This window comes from Mytilus galloprovincialis, chromosome 5, assembly GCF_965363235.1.
Source record: "Mytilus galloprovincialis chromosome 5, xbMytGall1.hap1.1, whole genome shotgun sequence".
NCBI classification, from domain to species: Eukaryota; Metazoa; Mollusca; class Bivalvia; order Mytilida; family Mytilidae; genus Mytilus; species Mytilus galloprovincialis.
Genome location: NC_134842.1, coordinates 7323697 through 7341711, shown reverse-complemented (window position 1 = coordinate 7341711; position 18015 = coordinate 7323697). Strand labels below are relative to the sequence as shown.

The 18015-nt window shown below is 30.1% G+C and overlaps 1 protein-coding gene across 1 annotated transcript in view; it reads left to right on the top strand.

Annotated features, from left to right (window-relative positions):
- LOC143075052 (uncharacterized) overlaps positions 1-15156 on the top strand; it is a 35950-nt gene extending 20794 nt beyond the window's left edge. The window contains exons 10-19 of the mRNA XM_076250307.1: positions 3891-4040; positions 4347-4438; positions 6039-6119; positions 7281-7413; positions 7973-8103; positions 8409-8515; positions 9024-9126; positions 9460-9602; positions 10163-10340; positions 11538-15156. Of these exons, the coding sequence (XP_076106422.1) occupies positions 3891-4040; positions 4347-4438; positions 6039-6119; positions 7281-7413; positions 7973-8103; positions 8409-8515; positions 9024-9126; positions 9460-9602; positions 10163-10340; positions 11538-11663 (1244 nt within the window). The 3' untranslated portion in view covers positions 11664-15156. The remainder of the gene's footprint in view (positions 1-3890; positions 4041-4346; positions 4439-6038; positions 6120-7280; positions 7414-7972; positions 8104-8408; positions 8516-9023; positions 9127-9459; positions 9603-10162; positions 10341-11537) is intronic.
- The last annotated feature ends 2859 nt before the right edge of the window (positions 15157-18015 follow it).

Sequence of the window (18015 nt, the reverse complement as noted above, 5' to 3'; positions counted from 1 at the left end):
CTCCATTAGAAATTTTAATTGAGATTAGTTTTGGAATAAGGGAAAGGGGAATGTGATTAAAAAAAATTGGGTTCAATTTTTCTCATTTGAAATTTCATAAATAAAAAAGAAAATTTCTTCAAACATTTTTTTGAGAGGATTAATATTCAACAGCATAGTGAATTGCTCTAAGAGAAAACAAAAATTTTAAGTTCATTAGAACGCATTCATTCTGTGTCAGAAACCTATGCTGTGTCAACTATTTAATCACAATCCAAATTTAGAGCTGAATCCAGCTTGAATGTTGTGTCCATACTTGCCCCAACTGTTCAGGGTTCAACCTCTGCGGTCGTATAAAGCTACGCCCTGCGGAGCATCTGGTTAGCAGCTGTATGAAATATGATAATACTATTTTATTTAACTGCTTAATTATAAGATTAAGTTTTAAAATGGTATAGACATATTTTAAACAAAGGAATCATTCCCATTTTGAACATATTTTTAAAACTAGTGATTGAATAACAGAACATTTTGCATTTACATATTTGTATATAGTAACCAGTGGTGAGTGATTGATATTTTAAAAAGAGGGGATTTTTTTTTGAGTCACTGTAAATGTGGAGTTTATCAAATAACTGCTCTATGTATTTAGAGGTGTTGATATAAATATGATTTGTATGGTGAGCAACACTTGGTTTGCACATAGTTTGTATGCTTAGTTTTGGTGTTTGAATAGTTTTTTATTTATATTTAATGGGAACATATTTATATGAAATAAATAACCTAGGTTTATGTCTATAGAAAATCCTATGAAACATTAAAGGTGAAAATTCCAAAAAATTCCAGGAAGAAACATGCAATTTCAAATAAAATCATAAAACCTTAACTTCAAAACAATAAAAAAAGATAGGTGAAGATATTAAAAAAAAACACAAATTATGAAGCAATCAAATTGAAAATATACATTGCTATCTTGTATAGATTGTATAATTCCTTATAAGCGAGTGCGACTGATCACCTTACTATAGAACTATACTATTTTAGGAAGATAAGACTGAAACCATCATTTTAGATCAGACTTCACTATAAACTTTTTAAGCTTTTCATTTGTTATAATTTTAATGAAACTGTTTGAACTCATCTTCTCTTCCTATAACTCTTTCTTTGGTTTATATTATGAATGTCATCCCTGGTAAACCTATGATTACAGAATTGTCTATGGACGAGTTGAACAGATATTTTACGAAGACTGGTATTTTTGGTAGTTCATTTAAAAATGATATGCTAATGAAATGCAGTTTATTTTATTTGGCTATATTTACCAGTACAATATGTTTAATATTTAGACATTTATAAATGCATATTTTGTTTTAATGTTTGAATGTCTCTTACTTAGTTTTCATTTTCAAATGAACCTGTTTTCTGTTTTGTTCTTTTTTTTTTAATGCCCTCCTAAACTTTAAATTGTTGAGCCATTAGAAATTTACTGTAATTTATTTTGATTTATACAGTTTGTTATGCATGTCATAATTTGACAATGATAATTTAACTTTTGAGTATATGATAAAACAATGTATGTGGCATTCTGCAATGATCATGGATTACAAATGTCATATGTGGCATTCTGCAATGATCATGGATTACAAATGTCATATGTGGCATTCTGCAATGATCATGGATTACAAATGTCATATGTGGCATTCTTCAATGATCATGGATTACAAATGTCATATGTGGCATTCTTCAATGATCATGGATTACAAATGTCATATGTGGCATTCTTCAATGATCATGGATTACAAATGTCATTTGTGGCATTCTGCAATGATCATGGATTACAAATGTCATTTGTGGCATTCTGCAATGATCATGGATTACAAATGTCATTTGTGGCATTCTGCAATGATCATGGATTACAAATGTCATATGTGGCATTCTTCAATGATCATGGATTACAAATGTCATATGTGGCATTCTGCAATGATCATGGATTACAAATGTCATATGTGGCATTCTTCAATGATCATGGATTACAAATGTCATATGTGGCATTCTTCAATGATCATGGATTACAAATGTCATTTGTGGCATTCTGCAATGATCATGGATTACAAATGTCATTTGTGGCATTCTGCAATGATCATGGATTACAAATGTCATTTGTGGCATTCTGCAATGATCATGGATTACAAATGTCATATGTGGCATTCTTCAATGATCATGGATTACAAATGTCATATGTGGCATTCTGCAATGATCATGGATTACAAATGTCATATGTGGCATTCTTCAATGATCATGGATTACAAATGTCATATGTGGCATTCTGCAATGATCATGGATTACAAATGTCATATGTGGACTTTTACATAACTTAATAAATTTTTATACAGCTATGCACTATTTCTTAGGAAAATTTATATAAAATGATATGTTATTTATAATAAAGGTAGGTTATTCAAACAATAGATTGATTGTTGGCTTTGATCAATTTTGTTAGGCACCAAGAAAATTAGTACATTTTGTACTGTAAACACTTTTTATGCTTTAATTTTGTTTGTATTTATTAAGAACTATCAGCATATAAATTATTTCAGAATTACAGATAGTTTTCTTTCTAGTCACTTAAAAGAGATTTCCCTTGTAAATTTGAAAACAAAATATGGGAATTTTGCACAACCATGCATTGGTGTGACAAGTTCAGAGTATATTCTTGGCCCTATTTTTGGAATCCCATTATATAAATTAATGAAAAGCAAGGTATTTGAAAAATTAGCATTACTCTTTAAAATGATATAAAATCAGTCGAAAAAAATGAATATATGCACATTTATTGAAGTCTCAAAAGTTGATATGCTGTCTGTGATTTTATGTAGAGTAGATAATCATGAATCATTTACTGTAAATTCAGAAATTAATGCGAGGTTTTTATTATTGCGAAAAATGCGACAGAGTTGTAAACGCAATAATTTAAACTCGCATTTTGAAATGTTTTAAATGAATTAAACAGGATTTTTCTCAAAATCGTAATAATTAAAATTGCATTTAAGTCTAAAATGACAAAATTGCAATTTTTAAATGCACACAATAATTACTGAATTTACAGTAACTGTTTTAGGAATGACATTTTTATCATTTTAGTATAAAATTATTGCAGAATTGCATTAGACTTTTTAATGGTTGTTCTTAAGCTTGTATATGCATGAATTAATCTTTTCTTAGTAATCATTTGTAAATTACATATTTAAAAAGATTGTATGAGCTGATAAATTAAAAAAAAATGCTTTATGCATGTTATATACTGTATGAAATTTGAACTTTGAAAAATTATGAGTTATCAAGGTTATTGTCAAATTTCATTTATTCATTGAAAATTTCTCATTTATTATCAAATTATATAAAGTTTTTGAATTCAATTTTCCCAGTTTGTGCAAAATAGTTTGAGTATTGAGACTTTTGTTACACTTGGTTTGAGCTAGTTTCAAAATGCTTGTAAATTCAGACTTTGTTTGGCTTACATGGAGTTTAGGAACACCCAGTTGTACATATAAACATTAAAAGACAATGTTAGGTCAACTTGTTGACATCAAAATGTTTACACATGTGGGTTCACAGTCACAAGCTTAAAGTTTGGAAGTTTTGGTTCAGTTTTACAAATTGCTATGACGTATTTACAGGTCATTTGGAGACACAATACAGCTAAATACCAAAAGTGTAAATTTTGTTTATTATACTCAACTGTGAATTTGATCAGTAGTTTTCGTTCTTAATTTTTCATTACAGAATGACAGACAGGATTATTGAAATAAAATATTATGTTAATAGATATAAGAGGATGAGTAATGAGTGCCAATAACACTTCTTTTACAATTGTAAAATAATTATGAACCTTTTTACTTCTTAAATTTCAGATACAGATGGTGAATTATTTAAGTTACCAGATGTTAGACCATTATCTGCGAAACATCCCCAATTACCTAGATATGAATTAGCTACCCATACCATCAAAGTCAGGAGAACAGGTGTACTGGCTGATGTGGTCAAGCTATGGGATTTACAAGGTAAGATCCTTAAAGTTTAAAGTTGAAAAATTATTACCCTTGGTCATAAAACATGAACATTGAAAATTCTTATTTATTTGCATCAACTATGGCCTTTGCGTAGACATCTATGGAAGGTAGCCTCCAAAGAAATACAAAGTAACATTCTGTCATGTGTAAAAATTTGCTGAGTTTTGTAGCATTTGCGATAACCTTAAGGTGAAACTTTTTCATGAAATCAGCATGCCTTGCATAATAAAGTAGGAATTTAATTTGATTATTGTATTCTTTCTGCATACCTTATTTATCTATTTCTTTACTTTTTAGGCACAACAGCAGTATCTGGGAGTGCTTTTAGTCATCTAGAGGGTGATATCAACAGATTTCAGAGGATGGGATCAATCGACTCATTTAACCAGGTGTGTATGCCATAAACTAAATGTTAATGTTCATAGCTCAAAAGAAGCACGTAGTTAATGTTAAAGACTCTAAATTTTAAATTTATATTTATGTGGGGATGTCATCTTTATTTTTGTTCTTAAACATGTATGAGCTAAAGAAACTAAGCTTCAGGACAATTTTTATTCGTATTTATTGTGACTACAGATAATAGAAACAATAAACTTTTCAGTTATCATAGGACATACAGTAACTACGAATATTTGTCATTCATTAGCTTTTATGGCTTTATACATGTGACACTGAAAATATTTGCAATTTGACTGAGAAAGCTCATAGGATGTAAATTGTTGTGTCCTAATTTATTGTCGAGCCTGCAACTTTTGTTGCAGAAAGCTCGACATAGGGATAGTGATCCGGCGGCGGCGGCGGTGTTAGCTCACTTCTTAAAAGCTTTATATTTCAGAAGGTGGAAGACCTGGATGCTTTATACTTTGTATATAGATGCTTCATGTTACGAAGTTTCCGTCAGTCACATGTCCAATGTCCTTGACCTCATTTTCATGGTTCAGTGACCACTTGAAAAAAAAGTTCAAATTTTTTGTAATGTTGAATTCTCTCTTATTATAAGTAATAGGATAACTATATTTGATATGTGCGTACCTTGCAAGGTTCTCATGTCTGTCAGACAGTTTTCACTTGACCTCGACCTCATTTCATGGATCAGTGATCAAGGTTAAGTTTTGGTGGTCAAGTCCATATCTCAGATACTATAAGCAATAGGGCTAGTATATTCGGTGTATGGAAGGACTGTAAGGTGTACATGTCCAACTGGCAGGTGTCATCTGACCTTGACCTCATTTTCATGGTTCAGTGGTTATAGTTAAATTTTTGTGTTTTGGTCTGTTTTTCTCATACTATATGCAATAGGTCTACTATATTTGTTGTATGGAATGATGGTAAGGTGTACATGTCTAGCGGGCAGATGTCATGTGACCTTGACCTCATTTTCATGGTTCAGTGGTCTAAGTTAAGTTTTTGAGTTTTGGTCTTTTTATCTAATACTGTATGCCATAGGTCAACTATATTTGGTGTATGGAAATATTTTATGATCTTTATGTCAGTCGCGCAGGTTTTATTTGACGGTGACCTCATTTTCACGGTTCATTGCACAGTGTTAAGTTTTTGTGTTTTGGTCTATTTTTCTTAAACTATAAGTAATGGGTCAACTATATATGTTGTATAGAAGCATTGTTAGCTGTACATGTCTGCCTGGCATGGTTCATCTGACCTTGACCTCATTTTCAAGGTTCATTGGTCTTTGTTTAGTTATCTTGGTTAATGTTAAGTTTATGAGACAGTTGTAATAAAACTAAGCTTTATACTTAGGACTATCAACATAATATCAATGATTAGTATAGAAGGCGAGACATTTCAGCGTGTGCACTCTTGTTTTAAAAAAGGAGCTTAATTTTCATGTTGACATATTTTTTTTGGTATGTATTTATTTTGGTAAACCAAAATAGAAAAGTGAACATTTTGAACACAGCATATTAAATTATGAAGATATTTAGTTCTTTCAATATTTTTTCTCTATATTTGTATATTTATATTTGATAGAGGTCACATCCAAATGAAATGTTGACAGGACTAAGATATTTTGAAAGAGCTTTAAAGGGAGATAATGGAAGTCCTGCTAAGGTGAGAGTTTTAACCAATAGAAATGGATTACTGTAATTGACATTTTATGTTGTGTTTTGTCTTTCTTATTGAGATGACAAATATAATATTATATCGTTTATTCTAAGACAAATGAATCTTTCACTGATCTTTTGTTATTGGCAATAAATCATAAATGAATGTTTAAAATAAAAACACTAAATTGATCCAGAATGTAATGAAGACTTAAATATGAAGGAAATTGTTAGTAACTCTTTTAAAAAATGGATTTGTTTGGTACTGGAAATGCATAAACTAATGTATAAAATAAAATTGAGAAAGGAAATGGGGAATGTGTCAAAGCAACAACAACCCGACCATAGAGCAGACAACAGCCAAAGGCCTTCAATGGGTCTTCAATGTAGCGAGAAACTCCCACACCTGAAGGCGTCCTTCAGATGGCCCCTTAAAAAATATGTATACTAGTACAGTGATAATGGACGTCATACTAAACTCTGAATTATACACAAGAAACTAAAATTGAAAATCATACAAGACTAACAAAGGCCAGAGGCTCCTGACTTGGGACAGGCACAAAATTGTGGCGGGGTTAAACATGTTTATGAGATCTCAACCCTCCCCCTATACCTCTAGCCAATGTAGAAAAGTAATTGCATAACAATACGCACATTAAAATTCAGTTCAAGAGAAGTCTGAGTCGGATGTCAGAAGATGTAACAAAAGAAAATAAATAAAATGACAATAATACATAAATACAGACTACTAGCAGTTATATATATATATATGTTTTGGTTATTTTGTCCTTGTAGAATGTTCTTACATTTATCAGAATAATCTTCCATAATAACTAATTCAAAAACTCAAATGAATAAAAAAAAAATCAACAAGTGACAGAACAACACCTTAATTCATAAATGGGCATTGTGCATGAGCACTGTCTTTATCTTTTTCTATGTATTCTCACTTCTTTGACAACATCATTTTGTTGTATGGTGTTAAAATTTTCAGGATTTAACTCAAATTTGAAATATATATCTTTTTTTATTTGACAAGGGAATCACAGTATTTCTTAACAATTCATGTGATAAAATAACCTACTCAAAATGATACAAAATTATATTAATGCTGCCGTCAAAGTAGAGATGTGTATTGTCATTAATTTATTATTGTTCTGTTTTGCAGCAAGCTTTTGACTGGGGACAAGTGGAAAAGAATGCTTTAGCTAAATGCCTTCTAACCTTATGTCGACAAACCAAAGAAATCTTATCTGATGAACCAAGGCTTGTCAAACTGACCTCCCCTGTTTATATTTTAGGTATCATATTTATTTGTAGTTGATACAATACAATTTAATATTTTTATTCAGTCAAAGACTTTTGATACAAAATATTGTGCAGTTTTATATACGGAACAAATTGTATAAAAGAAAACTAACTGTCCTTTTTTTGTATTGCTGGTTTGCCGTTTTAATTTCAGAAAATCCAGTTCACATTTTTCATTAAATGAAGACATGATTTGCTGTTAATAACAAATAAAGCCAATTGCATTATGTATAAAACAAAAAAAATTCATGTGTCCAAAGTGCGTTTCTGGATTAACAATCTAGGGCCTCAGTGTATAAAATATGAAAGCCAAGGATGTTTAAGACCTGAAATATGTCAAAAGTTATATAATCAAAAAGGGTATCATTAAATAAAATCACAAAATAATGTGAAAAATGTGACTATGAAGTTTAGAATATATCAATTTAACCTTTAATATAATATTTAAAGAAATAAGCCATTATTTTGCATGCATTCAGAACTCTTTTCACTGAAATGTCCTTTCTTAATTTTTATTATGATTGGTTCAGTTTTGAAATTCCTCTGTTTCAGGTGATATCCATGGTAACTACAGAGATTTAGTGTGTTTTGAGAAAGCCCTGTGGAGGATGGGTCCAATGTTGACACCAGCCTCTTTCTTGTTTCTTGGTGATTATGTAGATAGAGGAGAATATGGGGTTGAGGTAAAACTATTTTTTCTGACTAGATATTTCCATATTTTTAATCATTTCTTGACATACATCTCAATTTAAAAATCCAGAGACATCCTTTTCTGCCTAAAGAAATTAGTTCATGAAAACTTGCAGATAAAAAAAACGAACACAGATCTAGTTTTATTTTTATCAAATTGTTAATGTCTTACATTCGTCCTTGGAAAAGAATGTTTTTAAATTGCATAAGAAATCCTCCTTAAAATTTCTCCATGTTTTAATATTTAAAATGAAGAAATTGCAAAGTTGTCTTTCATTAACTTCATATCTGAATTCAGGTGATTTCCTATTTATTTGCTGAGAAACTGTTAGCACCAGAAAAGTTTGTACTTCTAAGAGGTAACCATGAACTCAGAAGTGTTCAAGAAATGTTCTCGTTTAAAACGTAAGTATAATCTACAAAACAGGGTTAAAAGGTGTATGATTGTAATGAAATGATTATAAATTCCAATATTAAAAATTACCACACTATTGAATTCATTTACTTTTTAAAAAAAAGCTTATTTGGAAATGTCACTTATGTGGAAGGCCACAAAGATAGAAATAAACAGGCATTTTGTAATTTATTTTGAAAAAAAAAGGATATTTAGATTCATAAACAAAAATATTAAATGGTAAAACACCAACCACCAACTAAGTCTATAAAGTTTTGTAAAGCTAATATTGCAAAGATTAACACATCAGAAAAATATAAAATGAATTCAGCATTTTCAAAAATTGAAATAATAAATTTCTAATATTGATTGGTCATTTCAAAATTGCAACAATAATTCAAGAAATAATTTCTGAATTTACAGTACATGTATGAAGTGTTGAAGGAAAAAATTAAATTGTGCTGATGGTCTAATCATAATAAATACTACTAGCTATAGTGTCCTAATATTGTATTACAGTGAGTGTATTGCTAAATTTGGAGATAGTATTGGTCTTCAGATCTGGGATGCTGTTAATGAATGCTTTGATTGTATGCCAATAGCAGCTACTGTAGATGATAGGGTATGTAGACTATTTAAATGAATGCTTTGATTGTATGCCAAGATATGAAATGGGAGGAAAAAAAACATAAACCTACTGAATGACATTTTATAATTAGACTAAAGAATAACCTAACGATCTGGTTTAATTTGAAGAATCAATAGTTTATAGTACATTTTATTAATTGCTGTATCAACCATCAACCAATATCATTTTTGGAGGGAGACTTCCAATTGCAAAAATACTAAAGTCCTCTGTTTAGATACTTGGTAAAGTGAGTAATACATGATGCAATCCTTTATCTTGACCTAATACAGTAATACAGTAGTTATAACTGACCAATGAACATTGTAGATATTTTGTGTACATGGAGGTATACCAGGGCCTGAATCAGAAAGTTGTTTGATAGAAAACATTAACAAAGTACCTTGTCCACTGAGAGACCCAGAAATAGAAAGTCCATTAGCTTGGGAAATAATGTGGAGTGATCCAATCAGGTTTGTATTGAGCTTTATCCCTTAATCATATTTCAAACATTGTTTAGTGGACATTTTCTTGAGACAACTATCCACAAGAGACCAAATGACACAGAAGGTAACAACCTTTCACATTCTGAGAAAAATTATGATATTTTGATATAGCTCTTTATTGTGAGATGCTCAGTGCTTTTGCATTTGCTATATTTGGTAGAAAATGAGAATGCAAGGATTGATATTCAAATTTTATTTACTTATTTAACCCTGGAAACATTCTTAGCTGTGTTTTAGAAACACATAACTTGATAACAAGAATTGATGGAACATGTCCTTAAAAATTAGTACAATAGATATAAGAAGATGTGGTATGAGTGCAAATGAGACTACTCTCCATTCAAGTAACAATTTATAAAAGTAAACTATTATATTTAAATCAAAGTATGGTCTTGTCTTGTTTTTAATTTTGAAAATCCACACATTAAACAATTAATTTGAATTTTTTATATCAGAATTTTACAAAATCTTATACTAAAGTGTTCATTAGGAATTTGTTTTAATTGCATTATTTTTGTGACTTCCAGTGTAGAGCAAGTTACACCAGAGTTAAAGGAGGAGTTAGAGAAACAGAAAGGTTATGTGTATAACTCACGGAGAGGGACGGCACATTTCTTTAGTATTGAAGCATTAACCTCATTTCTAGATATAAATGGACTATCACATGTCATCAGGGCACATGAAGTACAGGAGGCAGGTTTTCAGGTAAATCATGGCATCAATAATGTTGGCTTATTATGCCCCACCTACGATAGTAGAGGGGCATTATGTTTTCTGGTCTGTGCCTCCGTTCGTTCGTTCGTCCGTCTGTGCGTCCGTTCGCTTCAGGTTAAAGTTTTTGGTCAAGGTAGTTTTTGAAGAAGTTGAAGTCCAATCAACTTGAAACTTAGTACACATGTTCCCCATGATATGATCTTTCTAATTTTAATGCCAAATTACAGTTTTGACCCCAATTTCATGGTCCACTGAACATAGAAAATGATAGTGCGAAGTTCAGGTTAAAGTTTTTGGTCAAGGTAGTTTTTGATGAAGTTAAATTAAATCAACTTGAAACTTAGTACACATGTTCCCTACGATATGATTTTTCTAATTTTAATTCCAAATTAAAGTTTTGACCCCAATTTTCACGGTCCACTGAACATAGAAAATGATAGTGCGAGTGGGGCATCCTTGTACTATGAACACATTCTTGTTTTTCATTTAATTTCATTTTGTGAATGAAAAATAAGTTATTCAAGCATAAAAGAAGTAGCTTGAAATCTAAAAAAAAGTATACTCTTTTAACAGTATTATTAAACATTGTATAAGATTTTTAAACAGTAAAGGTTACAACTGTGAAGGAAACAATTGGCAGTCTTTTAAACAATATGTCTTTCTTGTAGATTGTTATATTCTGCTCATTTATTCAGTTATCCAAATTTAATCCTGTTCAATGTGGAATGCACTTAAGTAAATAGTGCAAGGGTAATAGAGGTTCAAAAAGTACTTTTCATTGTATGGCGTTAGAAAACAGAGGTTTAAAAAAAATACTCAAATAATTCTTGACTAGTTCATACATGCAGTTGCTATTGTATTTAGTTTTTTGGTGAAAACCAAGAGACTAAATAAATGGTGAACTACCAGAAAATTGGTTTGCAATGGATCCCAATGACCATTATTTGATTTTTAATGACTTTACCCAGTCAAACCAAAGACTTTCAAATGAATATTTGCTGGTGTGCATGCTCTGCCAACATACACACTTTAATAGAAAGTTCAAAGAATAATATAACTTGTCTTGTAGTTGGCATGTCTTTGTGCAGACTACAAAACATCTTTATATCACATTATTATATTTCCCCCTTTAATATGCCTGAAATATTTGCCACTGGACTTCATTCATAAATCATTTTTATTTTTCAGGTTCAGCAACAGGGTAAATTATTAACTGTCTTTTCTTCCTCGGGATATTGTGGTGGATCTAATGAGGCAGCTTGTGTTTTAGCGGACAATTTCAAACTCAGAATGATTCGACTTGATACAACTTGAAAAGGGAAAGACCTCTAGTCAAAATACAGTAAATTGTGAAAATGTGGAATTCACCAGTTTCAAATGAAAATGGCAGCTAAAGTTATATGTACTTGTTTTGTTAATGAATTTGTTATGAAATATCTATTGTTGAAGGGTGACAACAAGGAAAATTGTTAAACAATAAGATATATATTCAAATAGCCCAGTTAACTGCTTTGAACAGTTGAAAATATGACATTAGATTGATGAAAAGAATAGAAAAGGAATGATATTAATAGAAAAGTCAGAAGAGTACATCCTTAAATTGTTATTTTAAATATTTTCATTGTCATTTTTATTACTTCTGCATTGACCATGTTGACAAGTAGATCAAAACATTCAGAAATACTGAGATGTCTCATACTACTTAGGATTCAGTTATTTTCCTGGGTACCAAGTGGATTGAGGATAACTAGTATTTTCACAGATAATTGATTTCAAGGATTCGCCAAAGTCTCCATACAAGCCTATAGAAAATTTGTAACTTATTGAATATTTAGATTAGTTGCTCACCTGTACCCACAAATTCCACAATAATTGGTATTTCATGAATAATAATGAATCCACAGTATTCATTTTATGCATAATATCATGAAACAGCATATTCATTTATATATTCTATACATCAGTTTTTGTCTCATACATTTAATGCATTCATTGAAGCACTATCCATCTGTGTTTTGTATGTAGTCTGTTTAATGTATTGATTGTAGACTAGGTTTAAATGTAGAATTTAAGTATCTAGAATTTACTGTTTTTTGTAGCTTTCATGCTATTTTGAGAAATGTTTTCAAATACTTGAAATCAGCATTTTACAGCATAATTTGATGATATATAACCTCAAAATTTGCAAAACCATGTTTTTGTGTATGGTAGAAGGATAGATAGTTAGTATATTTGATATATTTTGTTTATGTTTTTAAGGTGGATGATACATAGAAAATAACTTTAAATATTCCATAATCATATCTGTATAAACATTTTGTGATAATCAGTTCCCAGACATATATTCAATGCTGCTTTAATTCCATATTATAATGTTTAAATAGTCCAAACAATTCTTTCACTTTTGGCAAAATATGACCTAAATTTCAACTTTATCAAAAAGGCATGTAAATTATTAAGACCACTGATTTGTTCTCAATTGGACCTATTTCAAAAATTTAAATAATGGGTGAAACGAATCTCTCCATTAGAAAAAATTATAGTCTCCAATGTCAATCGATTTGTTTGATAGTGTAATGTAATGTAATGTAAGGAAAACTAAGTTTGCTGTCATTTGTACACCTCTTGTTTATTATAAGTATTAACAAGTAACCCATTATTTGTGTAAAGTTGTGAAGATCAAAAAAATTTGATAAATAAAGGCTTTATGGTAGCTCATAAACATGTAGTATGAGATTCCATGTAGAAACAGCATTGACAGGTGAAGTGACAGATGAGCTGGTGAGAGGTTAAGTGAGATTTGTGATATGAAATATTTATAACATTTCACTTTCATAAATCATTCCTGTGTACACCTTCACATGTTCACATCCTTATGTCAGAAGTTTGTCAATTAAATCAGATTTATTTGTATATGTTGTAACTGTGAATTTATTCACATTAAACTTTGGTGTTTTCAGCTCAAATCACAATATAATGTATATTTTTATATTGTAAGTCTCTAAGACATAGTGCTGTAAAAAATTTATTTCAGAAAACAGATTTTTAAATGTTTTTATGATTTTGATTTTATTTATATTTTTATCTATAAGGTAAGATGAAATACATGTACATTATTATTTTCAATCTTGAGAAAGAACTAATATTATTTTAAGTTGATATAAATTTTTCATGTTGTGAATATTTTATCCAGAAAGGTCAATGCATAAATCAAAAACTACTGTTAATTCAGATATTATTGCTTTTTTTATTAATACAAAATATGCTAATGTTTCATGAATTCAATAAAATCACCCATTCAAAATATCTGCAACGATTTTTCTTCATTAAATTTTAGCAATCACATAATTAAAATTTGCATTATTGCAAGAGTTAAGGATTAATTATAATAAATTCAAGCATTATTTTCTGAATTTATGGTATAATGATTTGCATATTTGTATAAGTTATCCATTACTGTAATTGATTTATGTTAATGAGCGGTCGAATGAAGGAATCATAAAATAATCATCAATTTAGCTTTTAATTCTGATAGTTTTGATAGTAGTTATATATTTATTTGTTAAGTCAGTTTAACTGATTAATGCCAAAAAGCAGTTCATAAAGAAATACAACTTATTGTGGGGATGTTTACTTGTTTTTGTTTACAGTCATGTCACACATTCCATAAACATTTCATTATTGTTTTAGCCATTTATTTTAATCAGTAAATTTGTTGATAAATTAAGAAATTATTATGAAATGTAGGTTCCGACTCACTCAGGTCCAGCTTACCTTAGATGAATTTGGCGACTCATTTTCACTCTTGTTTATTTTGTTTATATATCTCAGGCCATATTAAGGTATTTTTTATACATTATTCGCTTTCTAATTTTTGGGTTGAGTGTTCCTCATAAAGGTATACATGAAAGCACTTGGACAAACTTATCAAGTGTTATATTACATTAGAGTGATTTTGGTTGAATATTTTAGCCTGTAGACAAGAAACTTTTAATATGTTTTATTAACAACAGGAGAATATGTCTAGAGACAATCAATATTTCGCAGTAATACTGAACAAAATTAGCAAATTTGGTAAATCTTTGGGATTAACGGTAAACTTTAAATATAGGCTGTAAAATAAACTTTTAGAAGAGAACTTGAATTATAGAAATGCTTTAGATGATGGCCCCAGGAGTAGATAAGTGTAGCTGGTTTAGACAAAAACTTTTGGAATATTGGGTCTTCAATGCTCCTATGTTTCCTACTTTATTTGGACTTTTTACTTTTTTTTATTCCAGAGATTTTTTGTATTCTAAAGGCCTTTCTATGATTTTTTTTTTATATCTAGATAACATTTTTTTTAACATAAATTCATTATCATCCTGTGTATATTATACTAGTGTAGGATAGGGGACTTATATTTATTTGGCAAAATGGAAAGGAACCAGTTCTTATGAGTAACCAGATAGGACAAAATATTTTATTTTTATAATCTAATGTTTATTGTGAGTTGATGAATCAATTTTATTGTAATGTAGTTATAAGAGTGTAGCTTTTGTTATAGTGACGAAAAAATATTTCAATATTTTGTATTTGTATTCAGTTTAATTGAGCATTTATACTATTTGTGTTGGCTATTTATTCTATCTGTACATAAAAGGTCAGCAGGCATATTTGGTCATTATACATGTGTAATGTCTAACTAAATAACTTGATAAAGTAAATACCAGATGTTTTATTTTCAAATTATGACTTCATATTGTTATAAAAGCACATTTCTTACCCATTACAAATAAACTTCCAAAAACTACAACAGCAACTAAAATATTCAGTGTTCTTTGTTTCAAGTTATTTACGTATAAATGTGAGGTTTAACTGACTGTAGAGCCAGATTAAACCTTTCTTTTCTTGGAAAATGCCTATACCAAGTCAGAAATATGACACTTGTTTTCCAATCAATCAGGTGGTTGATCTAGTCAAGGGTTCAATCTTATCAGGTTTATCAGACTTTCTCTATAACGAATACCTTCGGAGTTTTGTACTTTTGTTAATATATTTTTCCTCCATCACTGTTGAAGGTTTATGGGGGATTGTTCATTTTTATACGACCGCAAAAATTGAAAAATTTTTGGTCGTATATTGGTATGATGTTGGCGTCGTCGTCTGCGTCGTCGTCATCGTCGTCGTCCGAATACTTTTAGTTTTCGCACTCTAACTTTAGTAAATGTGAATAAAAATTTATGAAATTTTAACACAAGGTTTATTACCACAAAAGGAAGGTTGGGATTGATTTTGGAAGTTTTGGTCCCAACATTTTAGGAATTAGGGGCCAAAAATGGCCCAAATAAGAATTTTCTTGGTTTTCGCACTATAACTAGTTTAAGTAAATAGAAAACTATGAAATTTTGACACAAGGTTTATGACCACAAAAGGAAGGTTGGGATTGATTTTGGGAGTTTTGGTTTCAACAGTTTAGGAATTACAGGCCAAAAAAGGGCCAAAATAAGCATTATTCTTGGTTTTCGCACAATAACTTTAGTATAAGTAAATAGAAATCAATGAAATTAAACACAAGGTTCATGACCACAAAGGGAAGGTTGGGATTGATTTTGGGAGTTGAGGTTCGAACAGTTTAGTAATTAGGGGCCAAAAAGGGGCCGAAATAAGCATTTTTCTTGGTTTTCGCACCATAACTTTAGTATAAGTAAATAGAAATCTATGAAATTTAAACACAAGGTTTATGACCATAAAAGGAAGGTTGGGATTGATTTTGGAAGTTTTGGTCCCAACAGTTTAGGAATAAGGGGCCCAAAGGGTCCAAAATTAAACTTTGTTTGATTTCATCAAAAATTGAATAATTGGGGTTCCTTGATATGCCAAATCTAACTGTGTATGTAGATTCTTAATTTTTGGTCCCGTTTTAAAATTGGTCTACATTAAGGTCCAAGGGGATCCAAAATTAAACTTAGTTTGATTTAACAAAAATTGAATCCTTGGGGTTCTTTGATATGCTGAATCTAAAAATGTACTTAGATTTTTGATTATTGGCCCAGTTTTCAAGTTGGTCCAAATCGGGGTCCAAAATTAAACTTTGTTTGATTTCATCAAAAATTGAATAATTGGGGTTCTTTGATATGCCAAATCTAACTGTGTATGTAGATTCTTAATTTTTGGTCCTGTTTTCAAATTGGTCTACATTAAAGTCCAAAGGGTCCAAAATTAAACTAAGTTTGATTTTAACAAAAATTTAATTCTTGGGCTTCTTTGATATGCTGAATCTAAACATGTTCTAAGATTTTTGATTATGGGCCTAGTTTTCAAGTTGGTCCAAATCAGGATCCAAAATTATTATATTAAGTATTGTGCAATAGCAAGAGATTTTCAATTGGACAGTATTCAGCAATAGCAAGAAATCTTCAATTGCACAGTATTGTGCAATAGCAAGAAATTTTCAATTGCACAGTATTGCGCAATAGCAAGAAATCTTCAATTGCACAGTATTGTGCAATAGCAAATATTTTCAATTGCACAGTATTGCACAATAACAAGAAATATCTAATTGCACAATATTGTGCAATAGCAAGAAATTTTCATATTTTCAATTGGAGTTATCTTTCTTTGTCCAGAATAGTAGTTGAATCAACTTAAATCATTGCTTTATACAATATACAATGTATATTCACTTTTACTACCAACTGATAAATTAAAACAATCTTTACCATTCAGTGATAACAAGCACTTTTTTTACATTTTAATATGTATTTAGATGAGTAGTTATTGTTGCAAACTCCATTAGAAATTTGAATTGAGATCAGTTTTGGAATAAGGGAAAGGGGGATGTGAAAAAAAAATTGGGGGGGGGGGGGTTCAATTTTTTTTCATTTCAAATATCATAAATAAAAAAAAAATTTCTTCAAACATTTTTTTGAGAGGATTAATATTCAACAGCATAGTGAATTGCTCAAAGGCAAAAAAAATTTTAAGTTCATTAGACCACATTCATTATGTGTCAGAAACCTATGCTGTGTCAACTATTTAATCACAATCCAAATTTAGAGCTGAATCCAGCTTGAATGTTGTGTCCATACTTGCCCCAACTGTTCAGGGTTCAACCTCTGCGGTCGTATAAAGCTGCGCCCTGCGGAGCATCTGGTTTTAATGTGATTTTCCCCTGTCTGATTGGAATGACATTTGAACAGATGGAAAATATAGATAAGAAAAGAAGCCTTTTAATATATGAAAGAATGAAACAAGTCCAATGCACTGTTAATATAAATAAAAACATTGGGGGAAATTGGTTTCCAGGTTGTAAGTTAGTTGAAATAAAACGTAGATATATGAAAGAAGATATCGGTAAGAGGATGACATGTATCAATTTAAGAGGTAATAGTATAAAGTTCAATGTTACTCTTTAATTTTGGTTGTAACAGTAAATTTTGGAAGATGTTGGTTTACTTGAAATTCAACTTATTCATTTAATTTATTAATTCTTACACCTTGCAGGGTTTCCAAACACAAAGGAAACTTTACCAATTTGTTTAATGAGGTGCCTACACACATGTTTCATCAGAATCAGAAATATTGAGATATTGATCAAACTAGGACAGATGAAAAGAAGGACATTTAGAAACATTTTCTTTTGAAACTATACATTAGGTGATACAAACTTATGATAAAACTTAAG